Source organism: Lynx canadensis, chromosome E2 (assembly GCF_007474595.2).
Source record: "Lynx canadensis isolate LIC74 chromosome E2, mLynCan4.pri.v2, whole genome shotgun sequence".
In the NCBI taxonomy this organism is placed as follows: domain Eukaryota; kingdom Metazoa; phylum Chordata; class Mammalia; order Carnivora; family Felidae; genus Lynx; species Lynx canadensis.
The window spans coordinates 6,356,226-6,383,452 of NC_044317.1; the positions used below are offsets into that span (position 1 = coordinate 6,356,226).

The 27,227-nt window shown below is 43.1% G+C and overlaps 1 protein-coding gene across 3 annotated transcripts in view; it reads right to left on the bottom strand.

Annotated features, from left to right (window-relative positions):
* Positions 1 to 282: 282 nt before the first annotated feature.
* HSD17B2 (hydroxysteroid 17-beta dehydrogenase 2) overlaps positions 283 to 27,227 on the bottom strand; it is a 99,734-nt gene continuing 72,789 nt past the window's right edge. For 2 of the 3 annotated variants that reach the window (XM_030297206.1, XM_030297205.1), the window contains 2 exons: positions 21,159 to 21,296; positions 8,744 to 9,187 (listed from right to left, as the gene is read on the bottom strand). In XM_030297206.1, coding sequence (XP_030153066.1) covers positions 8,844 to 9,187; positions 21,159 to 21,296 — 482 coding nt within the window. In that variant the 3' untranslated portion in view covers positions 8,744 to 8,843. Of the gene's footprint in view, positions 1,099 to 8,743; positions 9,188 to 21,158; positions 21,297 to 27,227 lie in introns of those variants that run through there. The other variant, XM_030297207.1, reaches the window with a different exon arrangement.

Below are 27,227 nucleotides of genomic sequence, written 5' to 3' on the forward strand. Positions count from 1 at the left end.
AGAGAGGGGGACAGAGGATCCAAAAAGGGCTCTGCACTGACAGCAGCAAGCCAGATGTGGGGCTTGAACTCACGAACCATGAGATTATGGCCTGAGCCGAAGTTGGATGCTCAACCAACTGAGCCACTCAGGTGCCCCAGTAAGCCTAGTTTCTTATCAATAAATGGAGATAATAGGAGTCCCTGGCTGACTCAGTCGGTGAAGCATGTTACTCTTGATCTCAGGGTTGTAAGTTTGACCCCCACATCAGGTGGAGAGATTACTTAAAAATTTTTAAACAAAAATTTTTATTTAATCTTTAAAAAAGGAGATGATAATAGTACATTTTTCAGGGTAAATGGGAGGATTTATTTGGTAATCCAAGTAAGTTGTTCAACAGAGCTCCTGCACATAGAAAGCCATAGATGATTATCAGCTTTAAAAAAAAAAAAAAGGGAAGGCAGTAGGGATTCTTATCAGGAAGAGTGGGAGGTATAAACTTCATTGTTTGTCCATGAAAGACTTGTTGTGTTCTTGTGGAAGGGACAAACATTAGCCAATTGGCAGTGAAATCCCCTGTTTGGATCAGAACGTTCTGAAACTTATGGCTGCAAAAATGCAGAGCCATATTGGTGTTCCCAACATCTGACCTCCAGCAAGAAAGGACACACCAGTGTGACCTTTGTCCATAGCAAATGCTCTCCCATGGCAAGGAGGAAACACTTACTATCACTCCATTTATAGGCCCTTGTTAAATGCCAGGCACGGGCTAAATCCTTTGCATTATTATCCTATTTAATCATCACAACAACTGTATGAGATTAATATTACCATTGCCCCTATTTCTAGAGTAAAAAGAAAAAATTGACCCTAAGATGCAGAGGAGTTTAACAGCTTGCTTAAGATCATTCAACTGTTTAACAGCAGGCTCACAGTTTGAACTCAAGTCAGTGTGTTTTAGTCACTTTGGGCTGCTATAACAAATACCTCAGGCTGAGCCACCAAATGACAAACGTTTATTTCTCATGGTTCTTGAGCCTGAGAAGTCCAAGATCAAGGTGCTTGCAGATCCGGTCTGGAGAAAGTTTCCTTCATGGTTTGCAGATGGCCACCTTCTCACTGGCAAGAGAAAAAAGTAAGCTCTCTCCCTACTCTTCCCGGATGGGCACAGATTCCATCACAAGGGATAATTACCTCCCAAAGTCTCCACCTAATACTATCACATTGGTGGTTAGGATTGAAACAGAAGGATTTTGAGGGGACACATAGAGCCCATAATCCTATGCGAATCCAAAATGCCCACAGCATACCACCTGGCCACTCAGGCACCAAGAACGTGACATATTTGAAGCCATATCAACCAGTATTCCAAACATGAAACAAAAGCAAATCACTGTGCAAGGGGAAGGGAGAGTGGTCCTTTCATCTTAAAGCAGAGAGACACAAGTAGAGCCACCAGCTCTTTGTATAACCCTCCCTGGAAAAGGGCCCCCTCCAACTGCCTCTTCCTTTCATCCTTCCCAACCTGCCCAGGTCACATCATAATCTCACCCCTTATATCACAGCCTGACACTTTCCAGCTGGGGATTATAAAGCTATTTCTCAATAGGAACCAAAAAGAAGAGATGGGAATCCAGGACCTACCTGAGGCCTCATCCTGCTGCGGTTCTGCAGGTGGGAGAGAGCCCCAGACAGAGCAGGAGAGGAGGAGGGAGCGACTGGTGTGGTGTATGGGGGAAATGTACATGCCATCCCTCTTTGCAAATGGTACATCCTTCTTGGTGCCATTCACCCTGACAACGCATGAAGATGTGTATTGGAAGTGGGTCTTGGAAAACACTGCAGAGGGAGTACAGTGGGAACACCTGGGTGGCTCAGTCACTTAAGCGTCTGACTTTGTCTCAGATCATGATCTCATGGTTTGTGGGTTTGAGCCCCACATCTGGCTCTGTACTGACAGCTAAGAGCCTGGATCCTGCTTTGAGTTCTCTGTCTCCCTCTTTCTGCCCCTCGCTGCCCTCTCTCTCTCTCTCTCTCAAAAATAAACATTAAAAAAAAATTTTTTTTTAAATAGAAAACATTGTGGTGAGGAGTAGGATGTAAATTAGAATTCTCATGGTTGCAAGCAACAGAATCTGAGTTCTGTCTTTTAACAAAATGGGAGGGGTACCAGCATGACTCAGTTGGTTAGGCATCCAAATCCTAATTTTGTCTCAGGTTATGAGGTTAAGCATCCAACTCTTGATTTCGGCTCAGGTCATGATCTCATGGTGTATGGGATCAAGCTCTGCATTGGGCTGCATGCTGAAAATGAGGAGCCTGCTTGGGATTCTCTCTCTCCCTCTCTCTCTGCCCTCTCCCACACACACACTCTGTCTCTCTCTCTCTCAAAATAAACATTAAAGAAATTAAAAAACAAAATGGGAGTTTTCACATACTCAAGGAAAGGCTGGAGCACCAGAACTGAAAAATTGATCACTGGTGGGGCGCCTGGGTGGCTCAGTCGGTTAAGTGTCCAACTTCAGCTCAGGTCATGATCTCATAGTTTGTGGGTTCGAGCCCCGCGCTGGGCTCTGTGCTGAACGCTTGCTCAGAGCCTGGAGCCTGCTTCGGATTCTGTGTCTCCTTCTCTCTCTGCCCCTCCCCCGCTCACACTCTGTCTCACTCTGTCTCTCAAAAATAAATAAATGTAATAAAAAAAATTTTTTAAGAAAAATTGATGAATGGGACCAAATGTCTCCAAAGAGCTAAGCAACAGTAACAACAACTATCATTGTTGTTGATATGCACCCTCCATATGCCATGTCCTAGGAAGGTCATAACATTTATGCATTATGCTCAAATCCTAAAGGCTGAGATGTGGGCAGAGGCAGGATTTAGATCTTCTGGCTTCTGTAGCGTTGCTTTCCACCAAGATGTCACATGTGGGGAATGACTTCCAAATAGGAAGGTAAGTAGAGTCTGGGCAGCACACATCTCCAAAAAATATCCAACATTACAAGGGCAATGACATGTATTGGCCTAGACTTCTTATGATTTTTTTCAAGTGTCTATTTTTTAGAGACAGAGAGAGAGAGAGAGAGAGAGAGAAAGTGAGTGAGGAGGGGCAGAGAGAGAGAGGGAGATAGATGATCCAAAAAGGGCTCCATGTTAACAGCAGAGAGCCTGAAGCAGGGCTTGAACTCACATGCCATGAAATCATGACCTGAGCTGAAGTTGTACACTCGCGAACTGAGCCACCCAGGGACCCCAACCCCTTATGATTTTTCAGAGCTGTTTTACTCTACTGTGGGTTTTCAAGATCATAGTATGAATTTTGTGTTTATCAGTGAAAAATTTTTTGTGCAAACATTTAAATCTTACCTAGAAATCATACCCAGACCAAAGAATAGTTATGTCTCAAGTTAGGACCTACTGTATATGGAATTCACCTTGAATAGTCAGGAGAGAGAATATTGGACAACACCGAGAGAGATTACATTATATCTGTCAGTGGATCATCATCTAGTGTGAAAAAAGGAGGAAAAACAGAAAGTAGAGTTTAAATAAAGTTAAAATTTGTAGGGCAATTACCAGGTCATTGGAACTCCCTCAACATGAATGGAATAACCTGAATGTAAGAAATAATTTGGGACAAAAGCCTTGAATTTACTTATTAAGCTTCCTGTTTCCCATGGTAAGCTGAGATTTTTACTTTAGTCATTCTATATTTTGCAAGACGGTAAATAAGTTTTATGATAATCCAGGACAGAATGTCTTATCACCTTAGACACAATGTGCCTTAAACTGTTGTCCTAGCCAAATATCATTTCAGTAGTTTAGGACTGCCAGTGATCAACTGAAATATTTGGTTTGCACCATGCAGTTCAGCAAGCATTTTGTTTCACCTTATTTCAAAGGGGTAAGACTCACAGACTTCAGGGATAAAACCCAAAAAGAAATTTTAATAGAAAAAAAATGTTTTTTCTTTTAACTTTTTTTTTTTAATTTATTTGTTTTGAGAGAGAGAGAGAGAGTGCAAGTGGGGAAGGGGCAGAGAGAGGGAGATACAGAATCCCAAGCAGGCTCCACGCTGTCAGCACAGAGCCCAACACAGGGTTCAATCTCACAAGCCGTTGAGATCATGACCTGAGCCAAAATCAAGAGTCAGATGCTCAGCCACACAGGCGCTCCTGATTCTTATCTCTTGTTGTGGAATTCTGAGCCGGGTATTGAACTCAGTCTCAGAAACACCCATCCAATCCTGCCATGGTCATCCCCAAGCCTGAGATCCTGGAGGGAAATACTGAGTTACAATACACGTGGGTAGAGAAACACTTTATTTTGAGCCAAGCCAGAGCAGGTGTCCCAAGCCCCTGAGTGGACCACTATGTATGAGCTGATTGGGGGACTTTCATTGGGCAGGAGATCCCACAACCCACAGGGCTATTTGCATGGAATTATTCTTCCTCAGGATTACACCATCTAGAATAGCTTCCCAAAACATGGTCTTTATCACCAGTATAATGAAACTGATGAAATTTAATGTTCCATTCAAATAATATAGTAAAGCTTATTTAGGCATTTATCAGCTCCCAGTGTAATAAAGAAATCATGTTTTCACAGGATATTTTCCTAATTCGTTCCTCTTATCCTGGCTGTGTTGTAAGGATCACCTACTTTCCTGCTGCCAGCATTGGGGAAATACAGAAAAGGAACAGAGAAAGGGGAGTAGGCGATTTGCATGTGACATCATGTGACCAGGTATTACATGTACCTTGTATCCTGCCCTTGAGCAGAAGGGCAGGGCTGGGAGAATGAAATGCTTTTTGCCAAGAGTCCTGTTGTTAAATCTCACTTTTTGTTCATCATGCCGGTCAAACTGTGGATGCACTGGGGGCTTCCCTCTGCCATTAGCTTGTAAGTGGTTTCTTGTGGTAAACCAGGAATACCAACATAGCTAGGGCATGGAGAGACTTTGTAAGTAATACTTGTCTCTCTTGTTTTCTGAGAAACTACAGGTATTGTGCTAAAAATGAAATATGTCTGGGGGCTCCCAGCTGGCTCAGTCAGTAGAGCGTGCAACTCTTGATCTTGGGGTCATGAGTTCAAGCCCATGTTGGGCATGGAGCCTACTTAAAGGAAGGAAGGAAGGAAGGAAGGAAGGAAGGAAGGAAGGAAGAAAGGAAGAAAAGAAATAGGTTTGAATGCTTATTGATACTTTCAGGTAACAATCTCTGCTGGTTTAAAACATGGTCTTCCCAATGAACGTGCAGTAGCATGTGAAATTCTCCCCCCTTCTCCTTCTCTTATCCTCAGAATCTGGGTTCCTAGAGGCTGGTCCAGCACTGGGGAGGCAGAATTATCACTTACTCACTGGCCTCCATTGAATTTCTTATCCTCATTTTGGCCCCATCAAGGCTGTCCATCCAGCGGCCTCTGCTACAGCAGCCCTGAAAGAGCACACCTGGGTCGGCCAACTAGTAACTATGTCCCTGACATGGCCTCAGAAAGAAGTTCCCACTCAAACCTCAGACCACGCCTCCTCCCCTTGAGTAACTTATGTTTTCTAAGAAAGCAGGCTACCGATTGATGCATTCTTCTGAAGTCTAAGGTGGGAGGAAGGGGAGTGTGAGAGGCATGGAAAGTGTGAGTAGAAGAGGGAGGGCTTCTCTCAAGTAGGGGCCAGAGGCAGGAGCCCTCAACCCTGTCCAGGCTTAGAATGACCTGGGAGCATTTTACCCCTCCCCAAACCAATTAAATCAGAGTCTCTGGGGATGGTGTTTGAGGCTAGGTATTTATACAGCACAGCAAGTCTGACAGCCAATGGTTAATAGGTGACCAGTGAGAAACGTTCTGTATATACTGAGACCAAACATGTTAGAGACCCTCAGACACAGTGGTTCTTAAACTTCAGGTGCATCAGAATCTCCTGGAAGACTTGTTCAAACACAGATTGCTGAGCCCCACCCCCAGAGTTTCTGATTCAGTAGCTGATCTGGGACCACACCTTGGCAGCCATTGTTCTATCCTTCCCCAGCCAATCGGCTGAGGCCACGACCCTTCCCCAGCCAATCGGCTAAGGCCATGATCCTTATAAAACCTTTGTGCTCTTGAAACCCGCTCTCTCTCTCTCTGGTATCTCACCTCTGCGTCGGTGCAGGTAGGGGATTGAGCTCAAGCTAGCTCGAATAAAGGCTCTTTGCTTTTGCATCGGACTCGGCTCCCTGGTGGTCTTTGGGGATCACGAATTCTGGGCATAACAGCCCCTCACTGGCCCCATGGGCATCCCGATGCTCATTCTTAGCTCTTTTGCCTACTGTCTCCAGGAGCCTCAGTGACTTTTCCAGACCTCCCCATTGTCACCCAGGCCCAAGGGAGTCAAGATTGGAATAGTGGGAAGCGGCTGTCAGTCTCTCTGTAGCTAAATCGACCACCTTGTAACTGTACTTCCATCCCAGGTAATCCCAAGGTCCTCCTGGGGGAAACCAGTCAGGAACTTCTCCAATCTGGGATTCTCAGACCCTCTCAATCTCTATCCAGCACCTTCTCCCCATGCCTCATGGAATTTTCATCAGAACAGAAAGTAGGCCCCACACTCAGGTCTTAACCTGGTATCTCCAGCTCTTCCCCACTGTCTTCAAAGAGCTTTCCCCCTCCTTCTGTGGCCTGACCACATATCCCCCAGCCTGCTTACTCTGTGGCCTAGGGCACTGGTTCTCAAACATGGGTGTGCACCACCTGGAAGGCTCAGTACAAGTTGCTGGGCCCACCCCCAGCATTTCAGGTTCAGTAGGTATGGTCCGTAGAATAATTGCCTCTAGTAATGATAAGGGCACACAATTCCCCGGAACCATATGTGACCTCATGTGGCAAAAGAGATTTTGCAGATGTGATTAAGTTAAAGATTTTGAGATGAGGAGATTATTCTGGATGACGTGTGAGCCCAGTGCCATCACAAGCGTCCTAATAATAGGAAGGCAGAGGTAGAGGAGACTAGACCATGGAAGCAGAGGTTGGAACGATGCAAAGGAATATGGGAGGTCTTTGGAAGCTGGAAGAAACAACAAATGAATTCTCTCCTAGAGCGTCCAGAAGGAACACAGGTTTGCCGACAACTTGATTTTAGCCCTGGAAGAACCATTTCTGAATTCTGACCTCCAGATCTGTAAAATAGTAAACGCACAGTAAAACCTTGGTTTGTGAGCATGATTCGTTCCGGAAACATGCTTGTAATCCAAAGCACTTGTATATCAAAGCAAATTTCAAGAAATACTGGCTCAGTTGTGATCGTGTGACATTTGGCATCACTTAGTACTCATATTGCAAGACATGGCTCATTTATCAAGTTAAAATTTATTAGAAATGTTTGCTCACCTTGTGGAACACTCGCAGAACAAGTTGCTGACAATCCAAGGTTTTACTGTATTTTGTTTCAAATTGCTAAGTTTTCCATAATTTGTTACAGGAGCCATAGGAACCTAAGATATGATTGGGTTGGCTTCTGAGAATCTGCATTTCTAATAGGTTCCCAGGTGATGCTGATGCTGAGGTTCAGGGATCGCTATGAAAAAAACACTGACTTTTAGTGAAACACACAATCCTAGGTCCCCTCCAAACTCTGGTTATACAAACCCTCTGCTCCCTCCACATCCGAATCAAGCCAATGGAAGCTTTGGCCTTGACGACTCTCATCTCCAAAAAGTGCCTATGTTGGACATCATCAGTTAAACTTTGATTTTTATTTTTTCCTTTCTTTCTGCTCTGCTGTAAAGCAATGACTACCAGGCATGAATAGCCATTAAAAATTTATCAGATTAATAATTTCATAACTGTTTATCTCACTATCTTGTTATTTATTATTTTAGTTTGGGGGAAAATTGCAGAGCATTGTGAGTTTATCCTCCTAAAATCTCCAGGAGGTTGGAAAATAGAGAAAGAAACTTCACATTCTAGACAGAAAACGGGACAAAGAGAGGTTTGCAATGAATAATGTCTGGACTTCTGCTTCCCTCATGTCAAGCTGCTATTTTTTCTAGTTCCTTTTATGTCCCTTCTGTTCACCAGCTCCTCCCCTTTTGCCCCCTGCAGGTGAACTTGACCCCCACCTCTCTTAGTATCTGAGCTTGCTCCCTTTGGCTGATTTCTCTCGGTAATGATGCTGGCTTTTCCAGCCTGGGATGCTCAGAGGAAGGTGAAAGTGATAGTTACTATGGACACTAAATCAGCCATTCACATGCCCTGGGTCTGCCAAAAGGCCACTGGGGCCTGCTTGAGATGGGAAGCCTCATCCTATTTTCTCCAGGGCTCCAGACAGAGGAAGGGAGAGGAGGTGCACAGAGCACTGATTACACACTTGAACCAGTACCTTGAATACAGTAGTTACAGCAGGCTGTCTATTCACAGCGAGAAAAACTCCATTTGACTATGACCCTTGCCAGTTCTTCCTCTTTTTCCCTTCTCTATCTCATTTTTCCTGTCCTCTCTTTGTCTTCCTCCTCTGACAGGCAGTGGGATCCAGCCTGGATTTCAATTTGAACTGCCTTTTGCTGGCTGTGTGACAATGAATGGGCAACTTAACTTCTCTGATCCTTCATTCCCTTACCTGTTAACTAGGGGTGAAGATACTTACCATGGTTCTCTAATGAGAACTAGATGAGAGAATATCTGAAATGTATGTGTGCAGAGCAGGCTGACCCTCAATTCACATTCGTCACGGGGGTCATTTCTAGCCACCAGCCTTCTCAGCATTAATTCCTATTCAACCAACAGACTTCACAGGAAATACAAGGTAGGAAACCACAACTTTAATGGGAAGTTCAGGTTTCCCTTTCATTCCAAGACTAACACTCCTCACATATTTGCCTACATGCCTTGTTCTTCAGTTAGGCCTGCTTAGTTAGCGCCTTGGGCATGCTCCCTCTAAAGTGATGCAACTTTTTGCTAAAATAATCAAATATGCCAGTAGGACTAAATGAAACAAAGCAGAGCATTGGATAAGCCATCGCCCCTGGCGAGTAAAAGGCAAAGGGGCTCTTAGCAGACACGGCATGCCGGATGTCCAGGAGCACAGGGGACATATCAATGTTGCTACACCTGCTGGTGAACTTGAGATAATCCCGTTGCTCAAGGATATAGTCCTGCCCATAGTCCTCTAGCACTTCGGGGGTAAGGTTGTCCAGGATGTCCTGCTCCAGCTTGTCCCACATTTCACTCGTGCCCGCGATACCTGTGATGCAAGAAGGGAGGCTCAGATTCTGGGGAGGCCAGACTGGACGTGTCCGACCCTACCAGGGAAGCAGGCCCTTGTGAACTGGCTTCTGTTGGAAAGACAGGCATTCCCAAATGGCTTTTTTTTAAATGAGCTTTATAATGGTATGTAATACACTTCTCAGCATTCGTATGGAAAAGTACACACATGTCTAGGTTTCCACAAGCTGAATAGCCTGTGTAACCAGCAGCAGGAAGAGAAAACAAGCCAGCCTCGGAGCCTCCACTCCCAACCCCCTTCCCAGGATCCTCTGTCCCAATGACCAGAATGGAGCAGTTTTGCCTGGCATTGGACATTATGTAAATGGAATCACACAGTACATTCTGAGATTCATCCATGTATTGTGTGGTCATTCTCGTTGTGGTTTTCCATTGTGTAAATATGCCATAAATTATCCATTATACTGTGATGGGCATTTGAGTTGTTTCCAATTTGGGGGTCTTACAAATAGTGTTGCCACAAACATTCTATTACATCTGTTTTCATGATTATTATATACAATATAAAATATAATGTATACAATATATATAATATGTATGAACATGTGTATATACATTTATGTATAATTTTTTAATATAGAAGCAATACCAACTTCTATGTATAAAATTAAATACACAATGTTAACTATCATCCTATCTATTTAATAAATATAATTTTAAACAATATATAACTTATGCATTTAAATTTTAGCATATAAATTATATGTAATTAAATATATAAACATATTTGATATAGAAACAATGGGTGCTTATTATATACAATTTAATTATATATACCTTTACTTTAAAATATTATAGCAATGCCTGTTCATTATGTAAAATAAAGTAAATAATGAAATGTATATGTTTTTTTTTTAATGTTTTTTAACGTTTATTTGTTTTTGAGACAGAGAGAGACAGAGCATGAACGGGGGAGGGGCAAAGAGAGAGGGAGACACAGAATCGGAAGCAGGCTCCAGGCTCTGAGCCATCAGTCCAGAGCCGAACACGGGCTCGAACTCGCGGACCGCGAGATTGTGACCTGAGCTGAAGTCGGACGCTTAACCGGCTGAGCCACCCAGGCGCCCCAATGTATATGTTTTTAAAATTAATCTCTTCTAAGGTAACTTAGAGTTTTGTGTGTCTTTCTACATTCTTTCCTTGTTTATACAAACATGTACACACATAGGGCCGCTTGGGGGACTCAGTGAGTTGAATGTCCAACTCTTGATTTCAGATCAGGTAATGATCTCACGGTTTGAGTTTGAGCCCTGCGTTTGGCTCTGAGCTGACAATGCAGAGCCTACTTGGGGTTCTCTCTCCCACTCTCTCTCTGCCCCTCCCCTACTCCCTTGCACTCTCAATCAATCAATCTCTCTCTCTCTCTCTCTCTGTGTGTGTCAGAAATAAACAAACTTTTAAAAAAGGCTTTGGGGGTGCCTGGGTGACTCAGTCAGTTAAGCGTCCGACTTCGGCTCAGGTCATGATCTCACAGTTCATGAGTACAAGCCCCCCACGGGGCTGTGTGCTGACAGCTTGGAGCCTGGAGGCTGCTTCAGATTCTGTGTCTTCCTCTCTCTCTGCCCTTCCCCTGCTCACATTCTCTCTCTCTCTCTCTCAAAAATAAATACACATTTTTTTTTAATTTAAAAAAAAAGGCTTTGGTTTAATCTTATTTTACCAGGAACAAAATGCCCAAAGGATCATACTATACAGGATTTCCAAAGATTTGCTTGTTTGTTTGCTGAGTAATAAATCACAGACCTGCCTCCGAAAGTCAATGGCTATAGATTTAAACCAGAGCAGCAGAAATTTCCCATTGAACAGCTTTTAGGCAACCACTTCTCTATCAAAGGACTTTCCAGTCATTCCTAGATTTCACCATTTCAGTGACGCTGCCATAAACAGTCTTGCATAACACATCCTTTTGTATTTTAGCGTTTTACGTCTGCAGGCAGCCTCTACAGTGTGGCTGCGTGGTCAAAAGGCACATGCATTCTGAATTTTAATACCTACTGCCAGATTACTTTCCACAAAGGATGCAGAACCTCACATTCCCTCCTGCAAAGTGTGGGATTGCTCTGGGATTGCTATGGGGATGATCCTTAGTTTACCAGCTTGAGTGACTCCTGGATATGGGATATTGGGTCTGTGGGGGAGCCTGACTGTGAAATGTAAGCCAGTGAAATCCAATTATACCCACCGAAATGCAAAAGGATTTCAATTGCTCATTACTTTTCATGAAAGCACAATACCACACTTAAAGAAATGATTACTCTGACAATTACTCCCGAGGCTTCTGGGTCTTGAAAAACATGTTTGTGTGAACTATTGTTCCTCCAGCTACCTCTCCCTGTCTCGGCTTTCTCCAAGGTGAGGGATTCCTTTTCCTCTCCTCTTCCTCTCTAAACACCTCATGGACTTTCTAACCATTCTTGTGAGTACCCTGTGCAGAGTCCTCAAGGCTCTCTTTACTGGCGACAAAGCCACCAGAAGTTTGTCAACTCATCTGCCACTTTTGACACCCACTAGCTGCCACTTTGGGGCTATACACAATGAAATTGTTGAGGTCACTTGGATCCAAATCCCATCTCTGACTCATACCACCTCTGTGACTTGGGAAATTTCCCAACTTCTCTGAGGCTCAGCTTTCTCCCTACAGGATGGGAATATTACTGATGTGGGGAACAAAGGCAAAAGAAACGTACATAAAATTGAATTTCCTTATAACCTGCAGCCCATTGACGAATACATCAGGCAGGCAAAATAAACTATTCCCCCAGAAACTCTCAATGTTGATGTTAATGCTTCGCCAGAGGCAAAAACAACCTTGGCTTGCCAACATCCAGGCCTCCAGGCCTTCAACAATTTTCCACGTCATTTTGGGGCCCTGACGTGGGGCTTTGAGTCTTTTCACCTGGACTCTGAGCCTCGGGGCAAACTTGGCGAGTCCTTCCTCTCTCCTCCCTTTGCTCTCCTATCCGGCTTTTCAAGGAGTATGGTCTTATTGGGACATTCTCATGTCGATTGCTCAGGCTGCGATCCTCTAGCCCATGGCTACCCTACCAGGAGGAGAAAGCCTACCTTTGGGCTGGAAGTTAGTACCCAGGCAGGAACGGTAATAAGACTCAGAAACTTGAGGGCTTTTCTTTATTCCTGTCCTTATACAAAGTTGTCTGTCTGTCTTGGGCACAGGACAGCCACCTAATGACTAGCACAGCTGCTGATCTTAAGACTCCTGTGTGAAGCTTCCTCTCATTGGTCTAAAGGGATCCCCTGGTCTAGCCTCTTCTGGATGCGAGCACTCCACTCAGAGCCAGCTGAAACCAGTACCCAATTCAATGAAAGCCCAACTAGGACCATTTCCTAGAGAAGTTGGCTATAAAGATTACTTGTGTTGGAATGTCGCTTAGACCGTGATGGATTTCTGTCTCTGCTGTTTTCCATCAATGTCCTCTACCAACTACTTAAACTACAGAATTGGGTAATTTCCCCTTGTCAAAACCTTTCTAATGTTTTCCATGGGTTAAAAACGGTGGGTTCTTGAAGGCCTTCACAGCAAGGTAGGGTATTTTAGTCCATTCACTGGCACCTGTTTGTAGTGTAGGATTTGATGAGGAAGCAGAGGGATGCTAGCATCCTTCCTACGGGGACTTTATAGCAAGGTGGTGATCACAGCAGTTTTGTTCAAGGGACACCTTGGGTCGCTTTGACAACAGGGACCTATGGCATTTACTGTGTGGGACGCCACCTGGGAATCAGAGGGGATTTTTGATAACGGATCTTCTCTCTTCAGTTCCCAAGGACTCTCCTTTGGAATGCCTTTTAACCCCCTGGAAACAATTCAGATTGCAAAATTTAAGAAAGGACTGATCTGTAACACTGCATGGCCTTAGTGTGACCTCTAAGTTAGATCTCTCCTGTGGGAAACCGGGGAAATGGATAGAAGTACCCCTAGGTCCAGACCCACACGGCCCTAAATGAGGACCCTGCTTAACAGCCTCTTGCAGAATGTGTTTGGCCAGTAAACCCCCTCCTGATACACTGGATGATAATTGTCTAAATAAGCCTTCTCCGAATAAACCCAGGTTGCTGGAGGAAACACAGGCCATCCCTGACAAAAGAAACACTGAGTCTCTCTCTGTTTCTCCTCCTAATAGATGTGGGGGCTTCTCCCTCCTTCATTCCCCAGGTTAATGGCTATAATTGGAACCAACTGTCTCTGGTAAGTCTATCTTGGGCTGGGGACTTTAAGGACTATTCCCAAACAGCTGCCAAAATGCCTTTAATTTCAAGGAAGTTCCCGGTCTTCTCTGGCCTGACGTGGACTGCCGACCTCCACTTTAGTGGAAGGCTCTTCTGCCTTCCCCCTCCTCCTGTTTCTGCACCACCTTCATGCACAGCCTTCACGACTGGCTCCAGTAGCATCTCGGGCGCCTCCAGCGCCATTGGTTCCTTCTCCTCCCCTCGCTGTCAAGGAGGGCAGAGACCCCCATTGGACTTACACTGCCCACTTCAGATTTCTCCACCTGTGTCCCAGGTAAAAATTAACAATGGGGAACAAATTGATTGACTTTTAAGTGGACTCAGGGGGAACATAATTCAGTATTGAAACTAATTGAAACTTTTAATGCTACCTAGGTTTACTGAAGGGCAAATAAGCTCGTGTTATCTCTCTTGCCATTTGTCAGCAAAAAGATGACTTAAAATGATGGTTAACTTTGTCTGTCTCCAAGTTTTCTTGGGTAATTGTTAAGATAGCTTTCAAAGTCATTAGTAACCCGAAACTTTATAAAGTTTTGCTGGGATGATGAAATGGAATTGAATTCATTGGACATCCAAGCTTTTCCAAATAGGATGGAGTGCTGAAGAACTGATTACTAAAAATAGGTTTGTGCTTTTGGTTTCCTACTGCAGAGAAACTAAGAATATTTGGGTCCGTCGGAAAACATGTCTTGTGCTTAATAGATTCACAAATTTGCCGTCTAAAGAATTCTGGTGTAACAGTTCACAATTGGTTACTACTTAGTTTTCACTGGAGACTTGGGCTTCTAAGAGTTAAAATTCTTCTGCTAAATGTCTTTGAGACTGATGGAAATAAGGGAAGCAACTATGAATTTTAAAAGTTACTGTAGAAGGTTTATGGAGGGAAATCTTTGCAAAGGAATTTTATATGTGGTCAGGACTCGGGTTGAAATTAATGGATTTTAAAAGTATATAGGTATAAGGTTGAAATTCTTCTTTTCTCTTTGTTCAAAAGACAAAGTTTTCTTGGATTGTTGATCTGCTCTTGATAAGAAAATGTAAACAACAAGTTTTTATTTTTTCTCTTCTGTCTGCCCAGAAAATCAAAACTTTTATGTTTTGTCTTTATCAGGTCTTTGATTACACAGTTAAAACTTCTCAATACCATAGGAGCTGAGTTTTGCTAACAACTATATAACCAGACACGTTTGCCTTTGGAATCTCGTATTGCCACCTTGGTTAAATAAATAATTAAGTTTTGGGGGGCTTGGGTGGCTCAGTCGGTCAAGTGTCCAACTTCGGCTCAGGTAATGATCTCACAGTCCGTGAGTTGGGGCCCCACATCAAGCTCCGTGCTGACAGCTCAGAGCCTGGAGCCTACTTCGGATTCTATGTCTCCTTCACTCTCTTCCTCTCCCACATTTGCACTCTGTCTCTCTCTCAAAAGTAAATAAACGTTAAAAAAGTTTTTTTTTAATAATTAAGTGTTAAATTTTGTAATGACCTGTGGTCTTATTTAGGCATGTGCTTTATAACTTTCTGAGGTTTTTTAACACACGTCCCAGTATTTAAACTGTCAATGAAATCTTTTTGGCTAATTAGGCCTTTTTCTTTGGTATGTTAAGTGACTCTGGAAGCATTGTTAAACAAATAATAAGCCTTAGGTATTGTTTGGGTAAATGCGATAACTATTCCAGAGATGAAATTCCTAAAGTTTTAATATGTTTTAATATGTTCTGGTATAAGACTATTACTTAATATTCTAATTATTGAAGAGCTCTGTGTCACAGAAATAACTGGATTTCCTTGCCAGCTGTAATGAACTCTAATCAAATCTTTAACCATTCCGATTGTTGAGTCTTTTGTCATTTATAGTTCTTGTTCTTATTCTCTTGCAAAACATGTTTCATCTTCAAGGAGACTCATAGAAAGGGCTTTGGACAAATACAGGTTTTTGATATCTTTAAAATCATAAAACTAAAATTGGTAAGAATTTCGAGAACTAACTAAAAAGCTGCATTCAAACTGAACAAGAATTAGTAACTTTAAGTAAATTAAGGAAGATGATGATAGTTTTTAGTTTTTGCGACTCTTGTTTGAAACATTGCCGGCTCTCTAATGCTTGCTCTTCCAGATTAAGGAAGTTTTCTCTTAAGATATCTATGACTTTCAGAAGTGTGATAAAGTATTCATTGGTGAACAAATTAAAGCATTTAACTTTTCTCCCTACCTGTACCCTCTGAAATTCGAAAACTCTCAGTGAGGGTTCTTTCCTTCATGGCAACTACAGTTATTTGCAGAAGTTCAATAAGACTATGTAACAGGACACCATTGGAAATATTGGTTATTTTCCCAAGGCTTTGGCTGGAATGTCCTATTTAAGAGACATGCATAGACAGATATGACCCGACAGCTTTAAGGAACTAGGGTTGACTTTATGAAACGTGGCGAAATAAAGCCCCTTGGAAATGTTGGCCTGATGCCTTGCTTACAGAGTTCCCAGCAGCCTTACCACGTGAGGAAAGAATGTCACTTCCCCTGGCATGGGGACCTCATGAAGAGGAATTCACCCAAATCTACAGGTATTGCAGGCATGTCTGATGGCAAGTACTTGGCTTGGCTTCTGCCCTAGAGAGGTTACAAAAGTTCAAATCTAGAGATTCCTTATAAAACGTTCCAACAAAGCAGATTTTAAAAAATCCATATGATCAATCACTATCCTTGCTGAGCTTGTGTAAGTAATTAGGCCGAGTTTGTTAAAATTGGATTTGTTTTTACAAATGAATTAGTAGTTATTTGGCTATCTCTGGAAATGAGGGCAATTACAGAGAAAAATTAGGTTTCAATAACACATCTTCGTAGATATTAAATTCTAATACTACTTATTATAAACTAGACTAGATGCTGAATTCTTCTGGTTTCCTCAAATATTTGGCTAAGACTCTCCCTGAGTTAGGTTTCCAATCTTCTTCCATTCTCTTAATTTAAAGTCATTAAAAACTAAAACTGCCTTTTCCCTAAAAGCCCTAAAAACTGATGCTGGACAACTGGAGGTAAACTTCAGAGAAATAGCCCATGTATAGGACCATCTTGCTTGTTATTCTGTGGGGATAATAACAAGACCCACGGGCATACAATTATTTGAACAACTGGAAAATGGGATGGATTTCCCCAACCATTGTATATGAAAAGCCTTTTCTCACTATAGGTACCTACCAGTAGGTAAAGACTATAGTGTTTTATTAAATTATTCACTTTTCGTGGGTTCAAGCCCCATGTCAGGCTCTGTGCTGACAGCTCAGAGCCTAGAGCCTGCTTTGGATTCTGTGTTTCCCTCTCTCTGCCCCTCTCCCACTTGTGCTCTGTCTCTATGTCTCTCAAAAATAAATAAATGTTAAAAAAAATTGAAATTATTTACTTGAGGCCAGGTTTTAATTCATAAATCTCTTTAAATGAATATGCAAACTATATCCTCCCTAAACCTGATCTGACAGTTACTAGCAACCCACTCCATATAAACCCAGGAGACAAGGTTTATTTAAAGAATTGAAAGTCTAATACAGCAGGAGATTTAATTCTGAAATGAAAAGGCCCCTACTGGGTCATACTCCCACAGCCATAAAATTAGAAGGACATTCCTCGTGGACTCAAAAATTAAATCCGTATCTGCCTGGGGCATTTGGGTGGCTCAGCCAGTTGGTTGAACATCCAACTCTTGATTTCGGTTCATATCATGATTCCAGGGTCAAGGGATCATGCCCCACATCAGGCTCTGAGTTGAGCATGAAGCCTGCTCAAGACTCCATCTTTCTCCCTCTGCCTCCCTCCCCAATTTGTGCTCTCTCTCTCTAAAATAAAATCAACAACAAACAACAACAACAACAACCCTCTACATTCCTCATAGGAATCCAGTGTGCCAGCTAAGGGTGCCTTCTTATTCTTGTGAACCTGTGGAAGACTTCAGACTTCTCTTTAAATGAAAATGATGGTTGTACATTTCTTTCTCATTTTCCTTTCCCCCATTTATATGGGCCATTCAAAAGGATCAGCAGAGACATTTGAATTACAAACCAGAAAAACCCATACTATTCAGCCACCTGTTTCCACTCTATCTGAGGATGTTTAGAGCTTGACATCTAAAAATCTTCTCCCTGGCAGCACTCAGGACTCAGACACTGGGTTTATAATTTGCTCTACCCATCAACTTATATTTTTCTTTTGTTTCCATAAAGGTGCCTCTTATTAATTACCTGACTGCTTGCTAAACAAAACAGCAGGTGATGGCTAATGCCACTTGCTACACAATTAAGGCCGTAAATGACTCTCCAAATGGCATTAGATATTTTAACTACTGCACAGGCTGGAACATGTGCTATCATAAAAACAGAATGTTGTACATATATTCCAGATATCACAAGCATGTAGCAGGATTGCTAAAAGCTATAAATATTCAAATTGGCACATTAAACTATCGGTCTCTTTCCTTTAGTGATTGGTTAAACTCCTGGACTAGAGGAACATTTTGGGCAACTATCAAAAGTCTTTTATTCAGGCTTCCCTTTCTCCAAATAATATCAACCTTATTTTCTTGTCTTCTCTGATGTCTCCCTGCCTGGTGCCAAGACTCCTTCACGGACGTAACTTCCAGCTGATAAATGATCCTTTCTACTCAAGGAGGTTTATATATGTTATCTACCTTGGATTGGCTACCTTGGCCTTTAGTAACTCCTATATAGAAATTCCCCACCTGACCAATGTTGACCCACAGGTAGGGACATCTCTGTGCCCCTACTCAGCAGGAAGAAGTTACAGAAGGGAAGACCTTCCACCCTCAACAACCTTAAAGATTTAAGGGTCAAAATTGTTCAGGGGGGAATGATGTGGAAAACAAGGCAAAAGAAATGTACATAAAATTAAGTTACCTTCTAACCTGCAGCCCATTGACAAATAAAATACTTTAGGCAGGCAGAGTATCCCATTCCTCCTCGAAGTCTCCATCTTAAGGTTAATACTTTGCTAGAAGCCAAAAGCAACCTTAGCTTGACGATAGCCAGATCTCCAGGACCCTATAAGTCTTTAACAAATGAAAATCCTTTTGGATACTTCATTTGTCCTTACCTCCCTAACTTCGAAGTATATAATCAGTCATTCCTCACAACCCGAGTACAGCTCTTTCTGCCCACAGGTCCAGTGCTTTAATAAGACCACCTTTTTGCACTGAAAACTTTCTTTTTCAGAATTCTTTCATGACCTTTGGTTCTGAACCCCAACACTTCAAACCACATCATTACAATGCCTACCTTCTAGGTGAGGATTAAGTGAAATTGTGTATGTAAAGTGCTTAAAACCTGCTAATCATGGAATCTTAGCTATTTCTATTGCAGGAACTAAAAAATATGGTATGTCTCCTTGAATGTCTTCAGAAGCTCTTTTTCTCTCTGAAGATTCCTCTTCTTGTGTCCCCCACCCTCCACCCCACCCCAGCTTTGAGCATCCTTCTCCAAACTTGAGTCCTCAGCCTTCCACTGTCTGGCCTCTTGCCTTGAGAGAGCCCATCAGGATCACCTTTAGACTGAGGGCAGCCTCATAGAAAGAGAGGACTGAGCACTGCACCTAGAGATCTGCTTTCAGATTGCCAATCACCAAAGTGTGTCGCATACCCACATGTATGTATCACCCACCCCACACACCTGCCAAATGATGTCAATTAAGCATACCGCTCAGGGCTGTCATACAGATTAGGACCTATAGCGGAAGGACAGGAGTATAAATTGGAACAATATTTTTTTAAAAATTTTTAAAGTTTTGTTTATTTAAGTAATCTCTACACCCAACATGGGACTCAAACTCAAGACCCCGAGATCAAAAGTCACATACTCTTCTGAATGAGCTAGTCAGGTGCCTCTAGAACAATATTTTTTTAATATTTATTTTATTTTATTACTATTATTGTTGTTGTTTGTTGTTTTGTTTGTTTTAGAGAGCATGAGCAGGGGAGAGAGGCAGAGGGAGAGAGAGAGAGCAAGAGAGAGAGAGAGAGACAGAGAGAGAATCTTAAGCAGGCTCCGTGCTCAGTGCAGAGCCCAACATGGGGCTTGATCTCATGACCCTGAGATCATGAACCTGAGCTGAAAACAAGAGTTGGACGCTCAACCAACTGAGCCAGGCACCCCTGGAATAATATTTTTTAAAATGGTTTTGTATTATCCACGAAAGCTGAAGACGATTAAACCCCATGAACTAGTCATTCCACTCCTGGGAATGTGACACTGGAAAAATCACATACATGTACAGCACCGAAAGTGTCATGTGCCAAAGGGTTCATAGCTGAATTGTTCATAATTGTCCCAAGGTGACCCAAATATCCCATCAGTGATAGAAAAATCGTGGCATGTTCACAGAGTACTGAAAATGAGTGAGCTGCAGGTACAAACCACACAGATGAACTGTGAAAGCAATGTTGAGTGAGAAAAGCAGACACGAGAATACATACATGCTGATTCCATTCAAAGTTCCATAACCAGTAAAGCCAAATCCTATTGTTTGTGATGCATGCATGTATGTAACACTGCAAAGAAAAGCAAATGAACAATTGCTACAAAAAATAAAAAAGTGATTATATGTTGAGGATGGGGAAGACTAGGACTGGACGGAGATCATATGGGCACTTCTGGGCACTGGCAATGCTTTATTTTTTGATCTGGCTGTTAAGTGCATGAGTTTTTAAAGTAATTTGTTAAACTCTGTGTGTATATATTTCTCAATTAAAAAAAATGAGTGTGGGGTGGGGTGCGTGGTTGGCTCAGTCAGTGGAGCATGCGACTCTTGGGCTCAGGGTTGTGAGTTTGAGCCCCACATTGGGTGTCGAGATTACTTAAAAAATTTTTTTAAATCTTAAAAAAATGAATTAATTTTAAAAATAAAAATAAGGAGCACCGGGCTGGCTCAGTCTGTACAGCATGTAACTCTTGGTCTCAGAGGTTGAAAGTTTGAGCCCCGCATTGGATGTAGAGATCATTTAGAAATAAAATCTTTAAAGGGGCTCCTGGGGGGCTCAGTCAGTTAAGCACCTGATGTCAGCTCAGGTCATGTTCTTGTGGTCCATGAGTTCAAGCCCCGCGTCGGGGTCTGTGCTGATGGCTCAGAGCCTGGAGTCTGCTTCCGATTCTGTTCTCCCTCTCTCTCTTCCCCTCCCCCACTCATGCTCTGCCTCTGTCTCTCTCTCTCTCAAAAATGAATAAAAACATTCAAAAAAATTTTAAAAAAGAAAACTATATGACATCAAAACTAAATTCCTTTGTGGAACCGATGCAGGGGAACAACTGTACGCTGAAGAACCTGGCACTTGCCCTTTTATTATTTTTTTTAATGTTTATTTTTATTTTTGAGACAGAGAGTGACAGAGTGTGAACGGGGGAGAAAGACACAGACTCTGAAGCAGGCCCCAGGCCCTGAGCTGTCAGCACAGAGCCCAATGCGGGGGCTTGAACTCACGAATTATGAGACCATGACCTGAGCCGAAGTCAGAAACCCAACCGACTGAGCCCCCTGGGCACCCTGCCCTTTTATTATTAAAAGAGGCCCATCTATCCCAACTCCTCTTTGGCCAACCACTGAGGAGTTTGGTTTGAGCTCTGTCAAAACAAAGGACCCTCAGAATCCCGTCCAGGATGAACGCTGAGGGGCTCCTGGACTGAGACACTTACTTGTTTTGAAGCCTCCAGGCTGGATGACAGAGACTTTAACTCCCCATTTGGAAAGCTCTTGTCTCATGACTGCTGAAAACATGGTCAGAGCTGCCTTGGATGAGCTATAGGCTGCCAGCTTCTCCATTGGGACCCCTCCTGCAGGAGTAATGAGAGAGAAAAAAAATTAGGTCTGAGGTTCTTATCTGTTCATCCACTAAGTATTCAAACAGGACCTACTGCATGCTAGAACCTGTATGTGTGGTGGCCACAGCAGACAAGGGCCCTCTGTACCCAGATGAGTGCATATTCTTGGTCACAACTGCCCTCTGGCTTCCTTTGCTTCTGCTTCCCTGGCTGCTCCATCACAGTCCAAGGACAAGCCATATAAAGGGTAGTCTGTCCCAACGTCTAAGCTAAATGTGATTGAGGTGGGTTAAAGAGGATCTGTCCCAGCCTCTGACCTTCCAGGTTGGCCAACCTCCATTCTGAGGTTCCAGGTGGACATACCTGGGGAAGGGGCACTGGTCAGCCCATTCCAGCACCTGTAGTTGAACAAAGTGGGTCTAATACTCGTCACAACAAAGGGTAATGCACACCATGGGGAACAATGGGACATTTCTGTATGAGGGAGTGAGAAAGGGCTTATTCTAGGGCTGGGTAGATGCTCTTCATGGCACCTGATCACACTTAGCTCAGAAGCTGGGAGAAACAGCCTGAAACTGGGTCTATCATCGGACCCGACGTTCAGGAGGAGCTATGGAAAGCAGAAGGAAAGGAAGCCAGAGAAGTGGAGTGACCCTAATTGGAATAAAGGTCTCTGCAGGTGTAATTAAAGTGCAGATCTCAAAACGAGACCATCCTGCATCAGGATGGGCCCTAAATTCAATAATAGCTTTTCTTGTAAGAGACAGAAAAGGAGGAGACACAGGAAAACAGGGGAGCAGACCATGTGGAGATGGAGGCGGAGATTGAAGTGATACGGCCACAAGCCAAGGAATGCCTGGAGCCCCCACAAGCTAGGAGAGTCACAAAGGCATCCTCCCCTAGAGCCTTCGGAGGGAGGAGGCCCCGCCAACACCTTGCTTTCAGACTTCTGGGCTCCAGAACGTGGCAGAACAAGTTCCTTTGGTTGTAAGCCACCTGTAATTGTTACAGCAGCCTTGGAAAAGGAATGCAGATGTGTTCCTGGCATTCGTTACCTGGAGGACGCTGAGAGTGGGAAGGGGTGAAGACGGTGAGGGAGCATAGCACTGAGGGGACCTCATGGGGAACCCAGGGTGGCTGGACATTAGGGCTCTCAGCTTTGGCAAAGGTTTCCCTGGTCAATAAAGCAAGCCCTGGACAAATGGCTAAGCAAGGTCGGATGTAGCCACACAGTGGAATACCACTCAGCCATTACAGGGTCCATTGAGAGGGGGGCGCCTGGGTGGCCCAGTCAGTTAAGCATCTGACTCTTGATTTCGACTCAGGTCATGATCTCACAGTTCATGGGTGTGGAGCATGCTTGGGATTCTCTCTCTCTCCCTCTCTCTCCCCCACCCCCCTCCCCGCTCTCTCTCAAAAATAAATTAACATTTAAACAATTTTTTTTAAGTGCCTTAAAAGGAATGAACTTGAGAGGTGCCTGGCTGGCTCAGTCAGTGGAGAATGGGGCTCTTGATCTCAGGGTTGTGAGTGTGAGCCCCGTGTTAGGTGTAGAGATTACTTAAAAGTACTGTTTTTCAAATAGAGAGAGTGGGAAGGGGCAGAGGGAGAGAGGGAGAGAGAGAAAGAGAGGGAGAGAATATTAAGCAGGTTCCACACTGAGCGTGGGTCTCAATTTCACAACGCTGAGATGATGACCTGATCCGAAATCGAGAGTTGGACGTTTAACCACATGAGTCACCCAAGCACCCCAAAAATAAAGTCTTAAAAAAATGGAATGTTGATAGACACAACAGCATGGTTGAGTCTCAAAATAATTATGGTGAATGAAAGAGCCAGACAAAAACCAGTGCGTGCTGTATGATTCATATATTTAAAATTCTAGAAAATGCAAACCAATCTATAGCGATACAGATAGATCAGTGGTTACCTGCAGCAGGTGGGGGAAGGATTAGAAAGGGGGACATGGAAACTTTCAGGGATGAAGGACATGTTTACCATCTTGATTGTGGTGATGGTTTCCTGGGTGCATACATATGTCTAAATTTATCAAATTGTGTACTTTATTTTTTTTTTAATTTTTTTTTAACGTTTATTTATTTTTGAGACAGAGAGAGACAGAGCATGAATGGGGGAGGGGCAGAGAGAGAGGGAGACACAGAATCCGAAACAGGCTCCGGGCTCCGAGCTGTCAGCACAGAGCCCGATGTGGGGCTCGAACTCACGGACCGCGAGATCGTGACTGAGCGGAAGTCGGCCGCTTAACCGACTGAGCCACCCAGGCGCCCCTCAAATTGTGTACTTAAATATGAACGGTTTATTGTATGTCAATTATATCTCAATTTTTTAAAGGTGGGGAAGGGAAAGAGGGAGGGAGGGAAGGAGGAAGGAAGGAAGGAAGGAAGGAAGGAAGGAAGGAAGGAAGGAAGGAAGGAAGGAAGGGAGGAAGGAAGGGAGAGAGGGAGGGAGGGAGGGAGGAAAGAAGGAAGCAAGGGATGGAAGAGGAAAGAAGGAAGGAAGGAAGGGAGGAAGGGAGGAAGGGAGGAAAGAAGGAAGGAAGGAAAGAAGGAAAGAAGGAAGGAATGGAGGGAGGAGGAAAACACCACCACCTGGCTTCCAGAGACCATAGACATGTCAGCAAATGTCAAAGATGACTTCATGGGTATTTTTCTCTGCCTAAATCCCCCAGGACACTTGCACAACTATCTATGGATGGGTGGAGGACCTCCATCGTTTCCTGCTCTTACCTTTCCAGGCATCCCTGTCCTACCAGCTTTCCCAGCCTTTGGTGATTTCTCACCAAACCAAACATGGGTCCAGTTTTCCACATGTGCTTGTCTTTGTTCTTCTGACTTCAGAACTTTGCAAATGATTCCTCTTCCCTGCCAAAGTCTCTTATTCCTCTGGTCAGGCCTATTCCATCCATGGGAGAATATCTTCCTAGCCCTGAGTTCTCTTGGCCTGATTCCTACCTCTATCCAAAAGTTAAAGTTTTCAGTGTATCAGAGACCACAAAATATGGCTCATGCTCACATCTAACATTTATTGAAGATCATTTATTAAGAGGTACTTAAGTCATCACCTTATGATATGTAGTAGGTAGAACAAACTGTTGTCTGATAGGTTTTCAGCTACCTCTTCCCAGACCACTATAAAACACTGAGCTCATTTCTGCACACAGGGAACACATGACTGCGATGACCGTGATCTGGTTTGTTAAAGAGCAATGTTAGTAGAGACATTGGCCATTTCTAGTCATTTAATGAAACCATGACTTGAATTTGATTGTCTACCCATGATGTGAAAGTCATACAATGCAATTAAAAGGAAAATGAGGGGTGCCTGGGTGGCTCCGTCGGTTAAGCATCCAACTCAGCTCAGGTCATGATCTTGCAGTTCATGGGTTCGAGTCCTGTGTTGGTGTTTGTACTGACAGCTTGGAGCCTGCTTCAGATTCTGTGTCTCTCTCTGTCTCTGCCTCTCCCCCACTCACGTTCTGTCTGTCTCTCTCTCTCACTTTCAACAATAAATTTAAAAACACATTTTAAAAAAAGGAAAATGAGATGATAAAATGTATGGAAATGAATACATATAAGTACAGATATAATTGGGAAAATCTGCATAAAGCTGGTAAATTATCATTATCAGTATACTACTTATAATGTTGTACTATAGTTATGAAAAATTTAACCATATATACCCAGGTCAAAGGTACATAAGATCTCTCTCTATTCCTTCTTAAAACTTTGGCTAAATCTATGATAATCTCCATAAAAATTTCAATTAAAAAAGAGCACAGCATCTGCACCCCTGTGTTTATTGTAGCATTATTTACAATGCCTAAGACATGGAAACAATCTAGGTGTCCACTGAAGGATGAATGGATAAAGAAAACGTACTACATATGTGCAATAGAATATTATTCAACCATTAAAAAGGAAGGAAATCCTGCCATTTGCAACAACATGGATAGACCTTGAGGATCTTGAGGGCTTTGAGGGCATTACGCTAAGTGAAATAAATCAGAAAGAAAAAAGAGATAGTATGTAATCTCCCTTTTAGGTGGAATCTACAAAAAACAGACTCATAGATATAGGGAACAGGTTGGTGGTTACCAGAGGTGGAGGGTGAGGGTGAAATGGGTGAAGGCAGTCAAAATGTACAAACTTCTAGTTACAACATAAATACGTTCCAGGGATGTAATGTACAGCATAGTGATGACAGTTAATGATAGTGTATTGTATATTTGAAAATTTGCTAAGAGAGTAAATCTTGAAAGTTCTTATCACAAGAAAAAAAAATGGTATCTCTGTGAGGTGATGGATGGTAACTAACCTTTTGTGGTAATCATTTTGCAATATATACATGTATCAGATCAAGATATTGTGCACCTTAAACTAGTACAATGTTATTTGTCAATTATATCTCAAAAAAACTGGGAAGTGGGGAGAGCATAGGCATTGAGGTAGAGATACCTAGAATAGTTCATGCCAATTATCATCCTTATTCTTACATGATTATTAAAGCTTTGGTCTGGATCACATAATTCCCTTTTGGGAAATACTCATCCTTACCTCCTTGCTTTTGTAGGAAGGCTATCGATCAATGGTTTTGTCCTTCTCATTGAAAGGGGCAGACTGGGCAGTCCCAATACCCCATTCCCTGGACTTGGAGATTGGGTTGGGGCTGAGCATGTGACCTCAGTTGAGCCAGAGTCCTGATGTAGATGGCAGAAGGGAGATGGCCTTATTGTTTATTCCCGGCTACGTAAGTATGCAATGGTAGAAAACTTGAACCCCCAGGCCACTTTTGCTACCACATCAGAGAAGGTAAGCAAAGGAAACCAGAGCAAGAAGGGGGGAGCAGGAGTTGGAAGTGGGGGTGTTGAGGGAAATAGGGAGTGGAGATGGGGGAGAGTTAGGATGATCCCATCTTACAATTTAGTTCTATCTAGTCAGTTGGTAAACTAATAAATTCCTTTTCCCTCTTCTGTTTTAGCTACTGTGAAGTTCATCCCTGTCACTTATCCTGGGCACCTGTATGGCTCAGTTGGTTAAGCATCTGACTCTTGATTTCCGTTCAGGTCACAATCTCACAGTTGTGAAATCGAGCCCCAATTCGGACTGAGCATGAAGCCTGTTTGGAATTCTTTCTCTCTCTCTCCTCCTTTCTCTCTCTCTGCTTCTCCCCCACTCGTACTCACTCTCTCTCTCTCTCTCTCTCTCTCTCTCTCAAAATATAGTAAATGAACGTTAAAAACAAATAAATAGGGGCACCTGAGTGGCTCAATTGGTTAAGCTTCCGACTTCGGGCAGGTCATGATCTCATGGTCTGTGGATTTGAGCCCCGCGTTGGGCCCTGTGCTGACAGCTCAGAGCCTGGAGCCTGCTTCGTATTCTGTGTCTCCACCCCCCTCTTTGGCCCTCCCCCACTTATGCTCAGTCTCTCTCTGTCTCTCAAAAATAAATAAATTTTAAAGAAAAATAGGAAGGAAGGAAGGGAGGGAGGGAGGAAGGAAGGAAGGAAGGAAGGAAGGAAGGAAGGAAGGAAGGAAGGAAGGAAGGAAGGAAGGAATCCTAAGGCTTAACTGATGAAATTTCGATCCAGCATCTGGCATCAAACATTAAACTTTGGTTCCTGTCTTGCTTCAGATAACTGGCTGATGCTTTTTAAAAGTGATTTCTAGTTTCACAAAATTTTAAGAATTCCAGATCCAACGTTTCCATTTACTGGGGAGAAAGGCCAGTTAAAGCAACTTGTTCTAGTTTGCAACCCAGTTTGCAGGGCTAGCCCATCCTCACTTCTCCACAATTTTGTAGATGAGGGGAGCTTGGCCAGCTTCGAGGCCAGTTAGCAGAGGGGAGCGGTGAAGAGCTGATCTTTGAGCCAACACTGCCTAGGTTCAAATCCCAGCTCTGTCATTGATTAGTAAAACCTATTAAA